The 15,000-nt window shown below is 43.5% G+C and overlaps 1 protein-coding gene across 1 annotated transcript in view; it reads right to left on the reverse strand.

Moving 5' to 3' along the window:
- LOC138359661 (uncharacterized) overlaps positions 1 to 15,000 on the reverse strand; it is a 136,421-nt gene that overhangs the window by 7,810 nt on the left and 113,611 nt on the right. Inside the window, exons 4-5 of the mRNA XM_069319077.1 lie at positions 2,622 to 2,764; positions 2,347 to 2,430 (exon numbers count right to left, since the gene is read on the reverse strand). Coding sequence (XP_069175178.1) covers positions 2,347 to 2,430; positions 2,622 to 2,764 — 227 coding nt within the window. The remainder of the gene's footprint in view (positions 1 to 2,346; positions 2,431 to 2,621; positions 2,765 to 15,000) is intronic.

Here is a 15,000-nt window from a genome sequence, read left to right on the forward strand (position 1 = left end):
CTGTGGCTCATTTGGGTACTCAGTTTCCACCTGTGTCCCCTTGTTCGCGTATCACCCGTGTTAAAAAGTTTATCCTTATCTACCCTGTCAATTCCTCTTGAGAGTTTTGTAGGTAGTGATCATGTCTCCTCTTTCTCTTCTGTTTTAAAGTGTCGTGAGGTGCATTTCACGCAGCCTTTCCTCGTAACTCATGCTTCTTAGTTCTGGGACTAGTCTAGTGGCATACCTCCGAACTTTTTCCAGCTTCGTCTTGTGCTTGACAAGGTACGGGCTCCGTGCTGGGGCCGCATACTCCAGGATTGGTCTCTCAAATGCAGTATACAAGGTTCTAAATGATTCCTTACACAGGTTCCTGAAGGCTGTTCTGATGTTAGCCAGCCTCGCATATGCCGCAGATGTAATTCTTTTTATGTGGGCTTCAGGAGACAGGTTTGGTGTGATATCATCTCCTAGATCTTTCTCTCTGTCCGCTTCATTAAGTACTTCATCTACTATTCTGTATCCTGTGTCTGACCTCCTGTTTCCACCGCCTAGTTTCATTACTTTGCATTTACTCGGGTTGAACTTTAGCAGCCATTTGTTGGACCATTCACTCAGTCTGTCTAGGTCATCTTGTAGCCTCCTACTATCATCCTCTGTTTCAATCCTCCTCATAAATTTTGCATCATCGGCAAACATTGAGAGAAACGATTCTATTCCCTCTGGGAGATCATTTACATATATCAGAAACAGTATAGGTCCAAGGACTGACCCCTGCGGGACTCCACTTGTAACGTCTCGCCAATCTAAGACCTCACCCGTCACACTGACTCGTTGTCTCCTGTTGCATAGGTGCTCCTTTATCCAATAGAGTACCTTCCCTTTCACTCCAGCCTGCATCTCCAGCTTTTCCACTAGCCTCTTGTGTGGCACTGTATCAAAGGCTTTCTGGCAATCCAAAAATATGCAGTCTGCCCACCCCTCTCTTTCTTGCCTGATTTTTGTTGACGGGTCGTAGAATTCAATTAATCCTGTTGTGTGTGAGTGTGTGTGTGTGAGTGTGTGTGTTTTGTATTATTTGGGTGTATAATATCCCATAATAGGTAATTAAACCAACAGTATTCCATATCCTCACAAACACTATAAACAATTGTTTACAGCCATTATAATACCAGCAAAACAAAGCAATAATTGATCACATGTTCACTAATTATCATGAAATACAAACAAGCCAATTATATCTGACACATGCAAACTTAACCATCAACAGCAGTTACCTGAGCACATGTTAATGGCATCATTGATGGTATTGATGTCAACTCCAATTATGTACCTTTGTGCCAAGTTACCTGAATTAATTAGTATTTTTAAGCCATCATTAATTTTTTTTTACCTCCGATTAGCGCTATGACACACACACACACACACACACACACACACACACACACACACACACACACACACACACACACACACACACACACACACACACACACACACACATATACACACACACACACACACACACACACACATACACACACACACACACTCATACACACACATACTCATACACACACACACACACACACACACACACACTCACACACTCACACACACACACACACACACACACACACACACACACACACACACACACACATACACACACTCATACACACACATACTCATACACACACACACACATACACATACTCATACACACACACACACACACACACACACACACACACACACACACACACACACACACACACACACAAAGTGACGCACATGCGTTACTTTCAAGGCAAACTACACAACATATGTTAGACCAATCCTGGAATATGCAGCACCGGCCTGGAATCCAAACTTAGTGAAGCAAAACATTAAAATTGAAAAAGTGCAGAGGTTTACAACGAAGTTAGTGCCGGAATTAAGAGGACTGAGCTATAAGGACAGATTGAAGGAATTCAACCCGCAGGACAAAAAAATGAGGACATATGATCACAATATTAAAAATTCCGAGGGTAATTAACCAGGTGGACAAGGACAGATGGTTAAGAGAACACAAATGCGGCTGGAAACACCAATGAATCTAAGGAATATAAGGAAATACTCGCACGCTATAAGGGTGGTCAACAAGTGGAATCTTCTGAAAGAAGAAGTTGTGGAAACCACCTCCATCCACAACTTTAAGAATACATTCAACAAGCAATTTGATCGTCAAGGATAGTTAAGGATAAGCAGGGCATGAAGAGCTAGACCTCACGTACTTGTAGTCACTCATAGGTAAGCACTCATTCAAAGATATGTAAATCCTTCAATCATACTCTCCCCCAATCCACTTATCTTCCCCTTACTCACCTGTTCACCGGGGACATGTAAGGAGAGGCCTGCGAAACCAGGCTGTAACGCGTTGCCATAGGGGGTAACCCACTCTGACCCAACCTGAAAATATGCACACATTATGTGTGTGTGTATAATACACATTACATGTATGTATATGAATATAATAAACACAAATATTGCAGTCTACATAACATTTTGATGGCTGCTTTTGTCTGGGTCTGTAAAACCAATTTCAGAAACATAAGTAACATTATGTGTTACCTATAGTTCTGTTGCTGTAAGCAACCTACCTGACTGCCCTCCAGGAACCACTGTAGAGTCGGGGCGTGACCGTCGTAGAGCGGTTGTCTCGGTTGGCAACCAATTTTGATGAGCTCCGAGGGCTCGTAGATCTCTCTGGCGCCCACCAGCACGGGCGGGGCCAGGGGCTCTCCTGTGACAGACAGAAATCAGACAGACAGACAGAAGGTGAAACAGAAAATGTCGTCTATACCGAAGCTGTGAGGGAATTGTAATATAACTTAGTGTATATTCTTCAAGTTCTCTTCTTAACATCCGGATATTGTGATATCCGGATGCTAAGATATTGTGATATCCGGATGCTAAGATATTGTGATATCCGGATGCTAAGATATTGTGATATCCGGATGCTAAGATATTGTGATATCCGGATGCTAAGATATTGTGATATCCGGATGCTAAGATATTGTGATATCCGGATATAGTCAATGATATCAGCTCATTGACTCGACGCTCTAAGGGTTAACTACACTATTTTTTTTTGTTTCAAGATGAATCACATTGCAAATTGCAAGCTAATTGATTGTCACAAATGTGACGTTTGATTTAGAATAACTCCGAAGGCGTATAATCCAACCGTTACTAAAATCATTTCAATAGGTTGTTACGAAAAAAATTCCCGAGTTTAAAGATTTTTTTTTCAATATTTTCCTAAATCTAAATCTAAAATTTCAATAAACGCTTCTCGCCAGGAGGGCGAACCACATCTAGGAACTCGTTGATGAAGGTTAGTTGCAGATTGCAAGCTTATTTACCCATTTTTTTAATTGCAACATTAATTTAACAAAGTTTTGAAATGAAAATGAATGCAGAACACGAAGAATGTTGAGAGTTAAAGGGGAATGGTCCTTTACGAGAGGTGATGTGATATGTGATTGGGGGTTGGGTGATTGGGAGGGGTGATTGGGGGGGGGGGGGAGCAGTTGAAAGAGCACAGAGAGAGAGAGAGAAAGAGTGCCTCCGCCCCCCCCCATCACCACGGAAATATTCCGTATAGACACGCACCTGTTTACTCACACACACACACACACACACACACACACACACACACACACACACACACACACACACACACACACACACACACACACGTCCTCTTATTGGATGCTCCCAAATACTCTAATTTACACAAATAAACCACATCCAAATTATACACGAGGGGTAAACGCCGTAAATCATCGCTGTAAATCACGAGAGTAAACTATAAAATATAACGAGCAAGTAGAATAATGGTAAATAAAAACAGGAGCAATTTACGGCACTCGAGGAAGTAGATGTAAACAATTCGGAAAAAAATTTACATAAACAATTTTCCCGGTTGATTTGTTTACAATATCGACGGAACAGAAAACGGGATATCGAGCCTATTCAGTCTGTCAATATCTCCGATTATTTTAAAATTAACAAATCAAATCAATTTGTAAATGTAAACAGCTTCGATTGTTTACACTGTGAGCTAAAATGAGCTTAACTGCCTTCCTCGCTCCTTGTGGTGCGTGTGTGGTGATTTACATGACATTGATGTTGGCTAAATGAATGAGGGACTAAGATGATTTACAATATTTACCAGGGATGATTTACACAACAAAACAGATGACATACACGACAAAACAGATGATTTACACAACAAAACAGATGATTTACACAACAAAACAAACTATTTACACAACTAAACAGATGATTTACACAACAAAACAGATGATTTACACGACAAAACAGATGATTTACACAACAAAACAGATGATTTACACGACAAAACAAACTATTTACACAACGAAACGGTTGATTTACACAACAAAACAAACTATTTACACAACGAAACGGTTGATTTACTCAATGAAACGTAATTTGCACAGCGAAATCGAAATGATTTACACAATTAAATGTATAATTTACAAAATGAAGCGGATAATTAAAAAAATCTTATGATTTACACACAACACAACAAATGATTTACACAATAAAACAAATGATTTACACAATAAAACTAATGATTTACACAATAAAACTAATGATTTACGCAATAAAACTAATGATTTACACAATAAAACTAATGATTTACACAATAAAACTAATGATTTACACAATAAAACTAATGATTTACACAATAAAACTAATGATTTACACAATAAAACTAATGATTTACACAATAAAACTAATGATTTACACAATAAAACTAATGATTTACACAATAAAACTAATGATTTACACAATAAAACTAATGATTTACACAATAAAACTAATGATTTACACAATAAAACTAATGATTTACACAATAAAACTAATGATTTACACAATAAAACTAATGATTTACGCAATAAAACTAATGATTTACACAATAAAACTAATGATTTACATAAGAAGACAATATATAGAGGTGTTGACATAGAAACAGCTGTGGCCCCTGTACATGGCTCCAGTGCTCTCTAAGCTCTACAAGCTCTATAAGCTCTAATCTCCAAGCTCTATAGGCTCTCCAGGCTCTCTAAAGCTCTCCAAGCTCTCTAGGCTCTCCAAGTTCTCCAAGCTCTCTAAGCTCTCTAAGCTCTCCAAGCTCTCTAGGCTCTCCAAGTTCTCCAAGCTCTCCAAGCTCTCTAAGCTCTCCAAGCTCTCTAAGCTCTCTAAGCTCTCCAAGCTCTCTAAACTCTCTAAACTCTCCAAGCTCTCCAAGCTCTCTAAGCTCTCTAAGCTCTCCAAAGCTCTCCAAGCTCTCTAAGCTCTCCAAGCTCTCTAAACTCTCGAAGCTCTCTAAGCTCTCCAAGCTCTCTAAGCTCTCTAAGCTCTCCAAGCTCTCCAAGCTCTCTAAGCTCTCCAAGCTCTCCAAGGCTCTCCAAGCTCTCTAGGCTCTCCAAACTCTCTAAACTCTCCAAGCTTGGCTCAACAAAGCAAGACTCATCATTGTAGGTGTCAAGAGACAAGATAGCATGACCCTAAATTCCATTCAGCCGAGATAATTCGATCCCAAGTCAGGTCTAAACCACCCCCCCCCACACCCTTCCCCCTCTGACCATTCTGGTAGTTGACGGGGGCGAACTACCGTCGTCAACTACCGTTGTTGTTGTTGTTGTTAAAGACTCGCTACCTGGAACAAAGTTCCAAGTAGCACGGGCTATGGTGATCCCGTAGATAGTTCATCAACTACCATTGTGGCTGGTGAATTAGAGGTAAAACTGTCCAAGCTGAGGATAAGCTCGGGAAAAGCTTTCTGGACGTCTCATTTGTATTCATCCCCCCCCCCCCCGCCCTTGTATATTTTTTTTCAGAGTAAACAGCTCTCTGTAAATAAATACTGTACTGGATTACAAAGAAGCAGATGAATATGTATATACGTGTATACATATACGCACGTGTATTGATATATATATACATATGCATACATATAACATTATGTGTGTATATATATATATATATATATATATATATATATATATATATATATATATATATATATATATATATATATATATATATATGTGTGTGTGTGTGTACTCACCTAATTGTACTCACCTAATTGTGCTTGCGGGGGTTGAGCTCTGGCTCTTTGGTCCCGCCTCTCAACCGTCAATCAACTGGTGTACAGATTCCTGAGCCTACTGGGCTCTATCATATCTACATTTGAAACTGTGTATGGAGTCAGCCTCCACCACATCACTTCCTAATGCATTCCATTTACTAACTACTCTGACACTGAAAAAGTTCTTTCTAACGTCTCTGTGGCTCATTTGGGTACTCAGCTTCCACCTGTGTCCCCTTGTTTGCGTCCCACCAGTGTTGAATAGTTCATCCTTGTTTACCCGGTCGATTCCCCTGAGGATTTTGTAGGTTGTGATCATGTCCCCCCTTACTCTTCTGTCTTCCAGTGTCGTGAGGTGCATTTCCCGCAGCCTTTCCTCATAACTCATGCCTCTTAGTTCTGGGACTAGTCTAGTAGCATACCTTTGGACTTTTTCCAGCTTCGTCTTGTGCTTGACAAGGTACGGGCTCCATGCTGGGGCCGCATACTCCAGGATTGGTCTTACATATGTGGTGTACAAGATTCTGAATGATTCCTTACACAGGTTCCTGAACGCCGTTCTGATGTTAGCCAGCCTCGCATATGCCGCAGACGTTATTCTCTTTATGTGGGCTTCAGGAGACAGGTTTGGTGTGATATCACACCAAACTACACCCACTACACTACACTGTGTGTGTGTGTGTGTGTGTGTGTGTGTGTGTGTGTGTGTGTGTGTGTGTGTGTGTGTGTGCTGACCTATTTGTGCTTGCGGGGGTTGAGCTCTGGCTCTTTGGTCCCGCCTCTTAACTGGTGTACAGATTCCTGAGCCTACTGGGCTCTATCATATCTACATTTGAAACTGTGTATGGAGTCAGCCTCCACCACATCACTGCCTAATGCATTCCATTTGTTAACTATTCTGACATTGAAAAATTTCTTTCTAATGTCTCTGTGGCTCATTTGGGTACTCAGCTTCCACCTGTGTCCCCTTGTGCGTGAACCACAATAATCCATCCTTGTCCACCCTGTCAATTACCCTGAGAATTTTGTATGTGGTGATCATGTCTCCCCGAGCTTTTCTGTCTTCCAGCGACGTGAGGTGCAGTTCACGTAGTCTGTCCTCATAACTCATGCCTCTTAGTTCTGAGACTAGCCTAGTGGCATACCTGTAAACTTTTTCCAACTTCGTCTTGTGTTTGACAAAGTACGGCTCCATGTTGGGGCTGCATACTCCAGGATTGGTCTTACATATGTGGTGTACAAGATTCTGAATGATTCCTTACACAGGTTCCTGAAGGCTGTTCTGATGTTAGCCAGCCTCGCATATGCCGCTAATGTTATTCTTTTGATGTGGGCTTCAGGAGACAGGTTTGGTGTGATATCAACTCCTAGATCCTTCTCTCTGTTTCATGAAGGACTTCATCTCCCATTCGGTATCCTGTGTCTGGCCTCCTGTTTCCTCCTCCTAGTTTCATTACCTTACATTTAATTGGGTTGAACTTCAGTGTGTGTGTATTTGTTCCCAGTATATGTGTACATATTCACACATGTATAGGTCTGCATTTACGTATACATATACATATTTTCACTGCAGAATAAATGAACACTGGCACACACATACAGAACCACAAATACACGTAAATATATACAAAAAGAAAACACACACACCAAAACTTGGACCAAAGAACCAGAGCTCAACCCCCGCAAGCACAACTAGGTGAGCACAAACAACTTAAGGCACCTTTACACCAAAAGATACAGACAATAAGGTGTAGTACACACCTGTGTTGTAGTACACACCTGTGTTGTAGTATACACCTGTGGTGTAGTACACACCTGTGTTGTAGTACACACCTGTGTTGTAGTATACACCTGTGGTGTAGTACACACCTGTGTTGTAGTATACACCTGTGGTGTAGTACACACCTGTGTTGTAGTATACACCTGTGGTGTAGTACACACCTGTGGTGTAGTACACACCTGTGTTGTAGTACACACCTGTGTTGAGAGAAGAGCAGACTTCAGGTGTTGGCAAATTGTGTTGTGGGACAGTTAAGCCTGGGAAAGGTAGGCGCTCTCTCTCTTCTTATAGAATATCAATGTCCTCGGCTTGGTGGCGTGGAGGGAGGGAGGGAGGAGGTGTAGGAGAGAGGGAGGGGGTGTAGGAGGGAGGGAGAGGGTTTAGGAGAGAGAGAGTGTAGGAGGGAGGGAGAGAGTGTAGGAGGGAGAGAGAGAGTGTAGGAGGGAGAGAGAGAGTGTAGGAGGGAGGGAGAGAGTGTAGGAGGGAGAGAGAGAGTGTAGGAGGGAGAGAGAGAGTGTAGGAGGGAGGGAGAGAGTGTAGGAGGGAGAGAGAGAGTGTAGGAGAGAGAGAGAGTGTAGGAGGGAGGGAGAGAGTGTAGGAGGGAGAGAGAGAGTGTAGGAGAGAGAGAGGGAGGTGTAGGAGGGAGGGAGAGAGTGTATGAGAGAGGGAGAGGGTGTAGGAGGGAGAGAGAGAGTGTAGGAGGGAGGGAGAGAGGGGGAGATGAGAGAGAGGGAGAGGTCGAGATAGTGACACAGAGTCAGTTAGCCAACTCGTAAAACCTCGCTGTCGCCACAGCAAAACAAAATTCGTTAATGTATTACACACAACTCAACATCAGCAACACACTTCAGCCACGTTATTGTGACTCATCGCCTTCATGTAACATTTTAACCCGTTTTTATCACAACATTTTTTTGACAGATATTCTTTTATGTTAAGTTTTTTTTTCTGTCTAGTATTTTTAATCGAGTATTTTATATTTATTTAATTTTATATTTGTTTCCTGTGTGTGTTTTTTTTAGTGTCCAGTGCATAGTATTAATGGTTTTATATTTTATTGTATATAATGTTTCTGTGGCTGAGGGCATCACACCTGGAATAGAAAACGGGATGGCACAGTCCGTAGAAAACGGGATTTTACTGAATTTTTAGATAAGAAATATCACAAAGTGTTTAGAAAACGATACAAAATCCATTATATTTTAATCTTCCCGTTACACCACTACACTATACCCACACCCACTACACTATAGGCACACCCACTACACTATAGCCACGCCCACTACACTATAGCCACACCCACTACACTATAGCCACACCCACTACACTATAGGCACACCCACTACACTATAGCCACGCCCACTACACTATAGCCACACCCACTACACTATAGCCACACCCACTACACTACACTCACTACACTATAGCCACACCCACTACACTATAACCACACCCACTACACTATAGCCACACCCACTACACTATAGCCACACCCACTACACTATAACCACACCCACTACACTATAGCCACACCCACTACACTATAGCCACACCCACTACACTATAGCCACACCCACTACACTATAGCCACACCCACTACACTATAGCCACACCCACTACACTATAGCCACGCCCACTACACTATAGCCACGCCCACTACACTATAGCCACACCCACTACACTATAGCCACACCCACTACACTATAGCCACACCCACTACACTATAGCCACACCCACTACACTATAGCCACACCCACTACACTATAACCACACCCACTACACTATAGCCACACCCACTACACTATAGCCACACCCACTACACTATAGCCACACCCACTACACTATAGCCACACCCACTACACTATAGCCACACCCACTACACTATAGCCACACCCACTACACTATAGCCACACCCACTACACTATAGCCACACCCACTACACTATAGCCACACCCACTACACTATAGCCACGCCCACTACACTATAGCCACACCCACTACACTATAGCCACACCCACTACACTATAGCCACACCCACTACACTATAGCCACACCTACTACACTATAGGCACACCCACTACACTATAACCACACCCCACTACACTATAGCCACACCCACTACACTATAGCCACACCTACTACACTATAGGCACACCCACTACACTATAACCACACCCACTACACTATAACCACACCCACTACACTATAGCCACACCCACTACACTATAGCCACACCCACTACACTATAGCCACACCCACTACACTATAGCCACACCCACTACACTATAGCCACACCCACTACACTATAGCCACGCCCACTACACTATAACCACACCCACTACACTATAGCCACACCCACTACACTATAGCCACACCCACTACACTATAGCCACACCCACTACACTATAGCCACACCCACTACACTATAGCCACACCCACTACACTATAGCCACACCCACTACACTATAGCCACACCCACTACACTATAGCCACACCCACTACACTATAACCACACCCACTACACTATAGCCACACCCACTACACTATAGCCACACCCACTACACTATAGCCACACCCACTACACTATAGCCACACCCACTACACTATAGCCACGCCCACTACACTATAACCACGCCCACTACACTATAACCACACCCACTACACTATAGCCACACCCACTACACTATAGCCACACCCACTACACTATAACCACACCCACTACACTATAGCCACACCCACTACACTATAGCCACACCCACTACACTATAGCCACACCCACTACACTATAGCCACGCCCACTACACTATAACCACACCCACTACACTATAGCCACGCCCACTACACTATAACCACACCCACTACACTATAGCCACACCCACTACACTATAGCCACACCCACTACACTATAGCCACGCCCACTACACTATAACCACACCCACTACACTATAGCCACACCCACTACACTATAGCCACACCCACTACACTATAGCCACACCCACTACACTATAACCACACCTACTACACTATAGCCACACCCACTACACTATAACCACACCTACTACACTATAGCCACACCCACTACACTATAGCCACGCCCACTACACTATAACCACGCCCACTATGAACCACTTGACTCTATTCATCACGAGGACAGTCAACTCTGGCACCACTTACCCCCTCCATTAGTCTCGTTAAGCACTGAACCACTAACCTCAAAGGGCCTCGTTAACCCCCCCTCGTTAAGTCATTGGGATTGAATTCTTCGATCACATAAGAAAGTAATCATGCCGGTAAAATATGACCAACAATTTTGAAACGAAATCGATAATTTAAGAACAAAGGCGTCTTAAAGTGGCTGGCTGGACCTGTCGTTACTGGCTAGTCTATTTTGGATTTTTTAAACGGTGGGTTTTGTACTTAGTTGTGCTTGTGGGGGTTGAGCTCTGGCTCTTTGGTCCCGCCTCTCAACGGCGGAAGCTAGTTGTGTGTGTGTATAATCGGGTAGATGTGCTTGCGGGGGTTGAGCTAGGCTCCTGGCCCCGCCTTGCGAACGTTCGTGAAGTAATGCAATAAATCATTTCTCACGTTTTTATCATATTTGCATTGGAAATTGAATCGGATTTGCTTCAACGAATTCTGTGTCTAACTTGTTCCCTTTACTGACTGCTCTAACACTAAGACTTTCTTCCTGATGTCTCTATGACTCATTTGCGTCTCCAGTTTCCATCTATGACCCCTCGTTCTGCTGTTCCTAGCTTTGGACAGTGCTGCTGTGTTTGCTTCGTCAATTTCCCTCAGAATCTTGTATGTTGTTATCATGTCTCTCCCCAATCACTCCTTTCCTCCAGTGTGGAAAGGTACAGTTCTCTCAGTCTTTCCTTATAGCTCAATCCCCTCAGCTCCGGTATGAGTCTTTGTTGCGTGTCTTTGGACCTCTTCTTCTAGTTTCTCCTTGTCATTTTTCAGGTAAAGAGTCTTGTCTTCCTTGTATATAGAAAACGTGAGGCGTGGCCCGGAAAAATGAGTGTGAATGTATGTTCATCTATTTATTATTTGTATTTACTATTTGTGTCTGCAGAATCGAACTTGATCCCGCCTTTCGAGCCTTCGGTTGTTTACAGCAATGACTCCTGTCCTATTTCCCTATCATATCTGTTTTAAAATTATGAATAGTGTTTGCTTCCACAACCTGCTCCTGAAGTGCATTCCATTTCCCCACTACTCTCACGTTAAAAGAAAACTTCCTAACATCTCTGTGACTCATCTGAGTTTCAAGCTTCCACCCATGTCCCCTCGTTCTGTTAGTATGCCATGTGAACATTTCACCCATGTCCCCTCGTTCTGTTAGTATGCCATGTGAACATTTCACCCATGTCCCCTCGTTCTGTTAGTATGCCATGTGAACATTTCGTCTATTTCCACTCTGTCAATCCCCCCTGAGTATTTTATATGTTCCGATCATATCCCTCCCTCTCCCTTCTTTTTTCTAGTGTCGTCAAGTTCAATTCTTTCAGGCGTGACTGCAGTACACATGCACAGAGGGTTAGAGGGGAGGGAAATGACGAAGCTTACATCCCTTCTGACCAAGTTGAAGCCATTTTTTAAATTCAGTTTTATTATGAACTTTTCATCCTTGATGTTGACTACTCGAGCTTCATGGGCGTGTGTGCACCTTCACAATCTTAAGGAATACCTAACCCGAGCTGTTTGATTCTTGTTGTTTTAGATTCAGGTACTGGGAACAAAAGTTCCAAGTAGCACGGGCTATGGTGAGCCCGTAAAAAAGAGATGTTTGAACTGGAGCAGGTCGGTCCGCTGCCTGGCCAGCTGTTCTGCGAGCAGCCTTAGTGTGGAGGCGCCCGGGGGAATTAAGTCACAGTTAATGGTCTGATTCCTCCATCCTTGTCTCTGAGAGCACAGAGGGACTCACCACAAAAGAAAAATGACGCTGGAATGTTGCCATGCAGGTATGTGTTAGCGAGCACTGAGAGTTCCCAGAGAAAGTCCTGTGTAATGTCGCCCAGCGCAGGGCTTAGCGTTTGATGTGGCCGGGTCTTAGTCCTGTGAACCCGCCTGCTGATCCTGGTGGCAAGGACTAGGGTGGTGTCTGACTGACAGATTCATCCACACAAGAGGTTCTCTTCTGGCCACAATGACTCTTACTACGGGATCACCATAGCCCGTGCTACTTGGAACTTTTGATGTTCCAGGTAGCGAATCTTAAACAACAGACAACGACTGGTGGAACACATGGAACTCTGGGGATGGAAAGGTTTCGTCTCCATCAAACTAAATTGGATCTTGGCAATTGAAATGCGAAAGCACTAAAAGCCACCTCTAGAGTCTGCACAAGCCATACTCATCCCCACAGTGGCTGACATCTGGTACAGGTCAACACCCTGACTCAAGACACAATTACCAATGTATTCAAGCCTCTCCACAGGCCGTCTTGGTCATCGCCTCACCGCGGTGCATCATTTGCATAAGATGCTTTCATGTATTGTAGGTAATGAAACATCTGAAATTGTTTTACGTCTTTGTCCAGATCTTGAAGAAACACAGAACTGTTTTTTTTTTTTTAACTATGCAGAGGATAACACCAATTTTAATTATGGATATATCTATTTCCAGTGTGGATAATGCCAGTTTTCCAGGAGAATAGCTATCAAATCCATCAGGATTACTCAAATTTCCTATTACGATAACACCCATTTTAATAGGTGGCAAACCCCCCCCCCCCATATACATTTTATTAGAACACTCATATCCCTCAAGGATTAACCCACATTATCCATCAGCGTTTAACCAATTATCCATCAGGTCAAAAAACTCATTTTTGTAATAAGACCCCCCAATAAACATCTCTTCAAAAATACACCAGTTTCCCCCCCCCCCAAGAGATATCATATCGCACTCTTCCTATTAGGATGAAACCCCATTTTCACTTAGACTAACGCATCTTTTCCATCAGGATAACATCCATTTCCCATTAGGACGGAGCCAGTTTGAGGCAAAGCGTTGTCGCTGCTCGCCGACACAATCCTTGTGGATTTTTCATTTCCTTGACTTTTACACTGTTTGTCCAGGGGAATGTCTGCTGGGAAGGTCTGCTGGGAAGGTCTGCTGGAAGGTCTGCTGGGAAGGTCTGCTGGGAAGGTCTGCTGGAAGGTCTGCTGGGAAGGTCTGCTGGAAGGTCTGCTGGGAAGGTCTGCTGGAAGGTCTGCTGGGAAGGTCTGCTGGGAAGGTCTGCTGGGAAGGTCTGCTGGAAGGTCTGCTGGGAAGGTCTGCTTGGAAGGTCTGCTGGAAGGTCTGCTGGGAAGGTCTGCTGGAAGGTCTGCTGGGAAGGTCTTCTGAGATTAGGTTTATACCTTCTGCAGCCCATCAGATCCAATCACGCCTCCCTGAATGTCTGCTGTCACCTGTAATAGTTGTTTTTTGTTGTTCCATAGTTGTTCCATCTTTGTTCCATAGTTGTTCCATAATTGTTCCATAATTGTTCCATCTTTGTTCCATAGTTGTTCCATAATTGTTCCATATTTGTTCCATAGTTCCATCTTCGTTGTTCCATCTTTGTTCCATAGTTGTTCCATCTCTGTTGTTCCACAGTTGTTCCAACCATCAACAATTGTTCCATCTCCCGCGGCTATTGTCTTTAAGCACATTTCCAGAATTTTCTGAAATTTCTCTCCCACAGTCTCGCTCTTCCCAATGTTTCCACGAGACAAGTGGGCCAGGAGAGAGAGGAAGGAATGAAAGCAGCTTGAAATGAAGGAAGGGAAAACTGAAGGAAAAGAACCGTGATAATGCAGCAGCACAGGAAGAGAATGGTTACAGCTGAGAGGCAATCATGGCCATTAGAGGCAGGGGATACTACATAAGAGGCGCTGGACTGAAGAGGTAGTTGGTTGAAAATAGAGGCAGTGGTCTGGGAAAAAATGGTGGTAGGGGGACTAAACAAATAATAGGAAAACCGGTTGGTGAAGGGGGTGGCCGGTTACAGGAAGGTTGCTTAGGACTAGGGGGCCGCCCCGACAAGCAGCTGCTACAGGACCAGAGGGCCCCACACAAGCAGCTGC

Source organism: Procambarus clarkii, chromosome 92 (genome assembly GCF_040958095.1).
Source record: "Procambarus clarkii isolate CNS0578487 chromosome 92, FALCON_Pclarkii_2.0, whole genome shotgun sequence".
Lineage (NCBI taxonomy): Eukaryota > Metazoa > Arthropoda > Malacostraca > Decapoda > Cambaridae > Procambarus > Procambarus clarkii.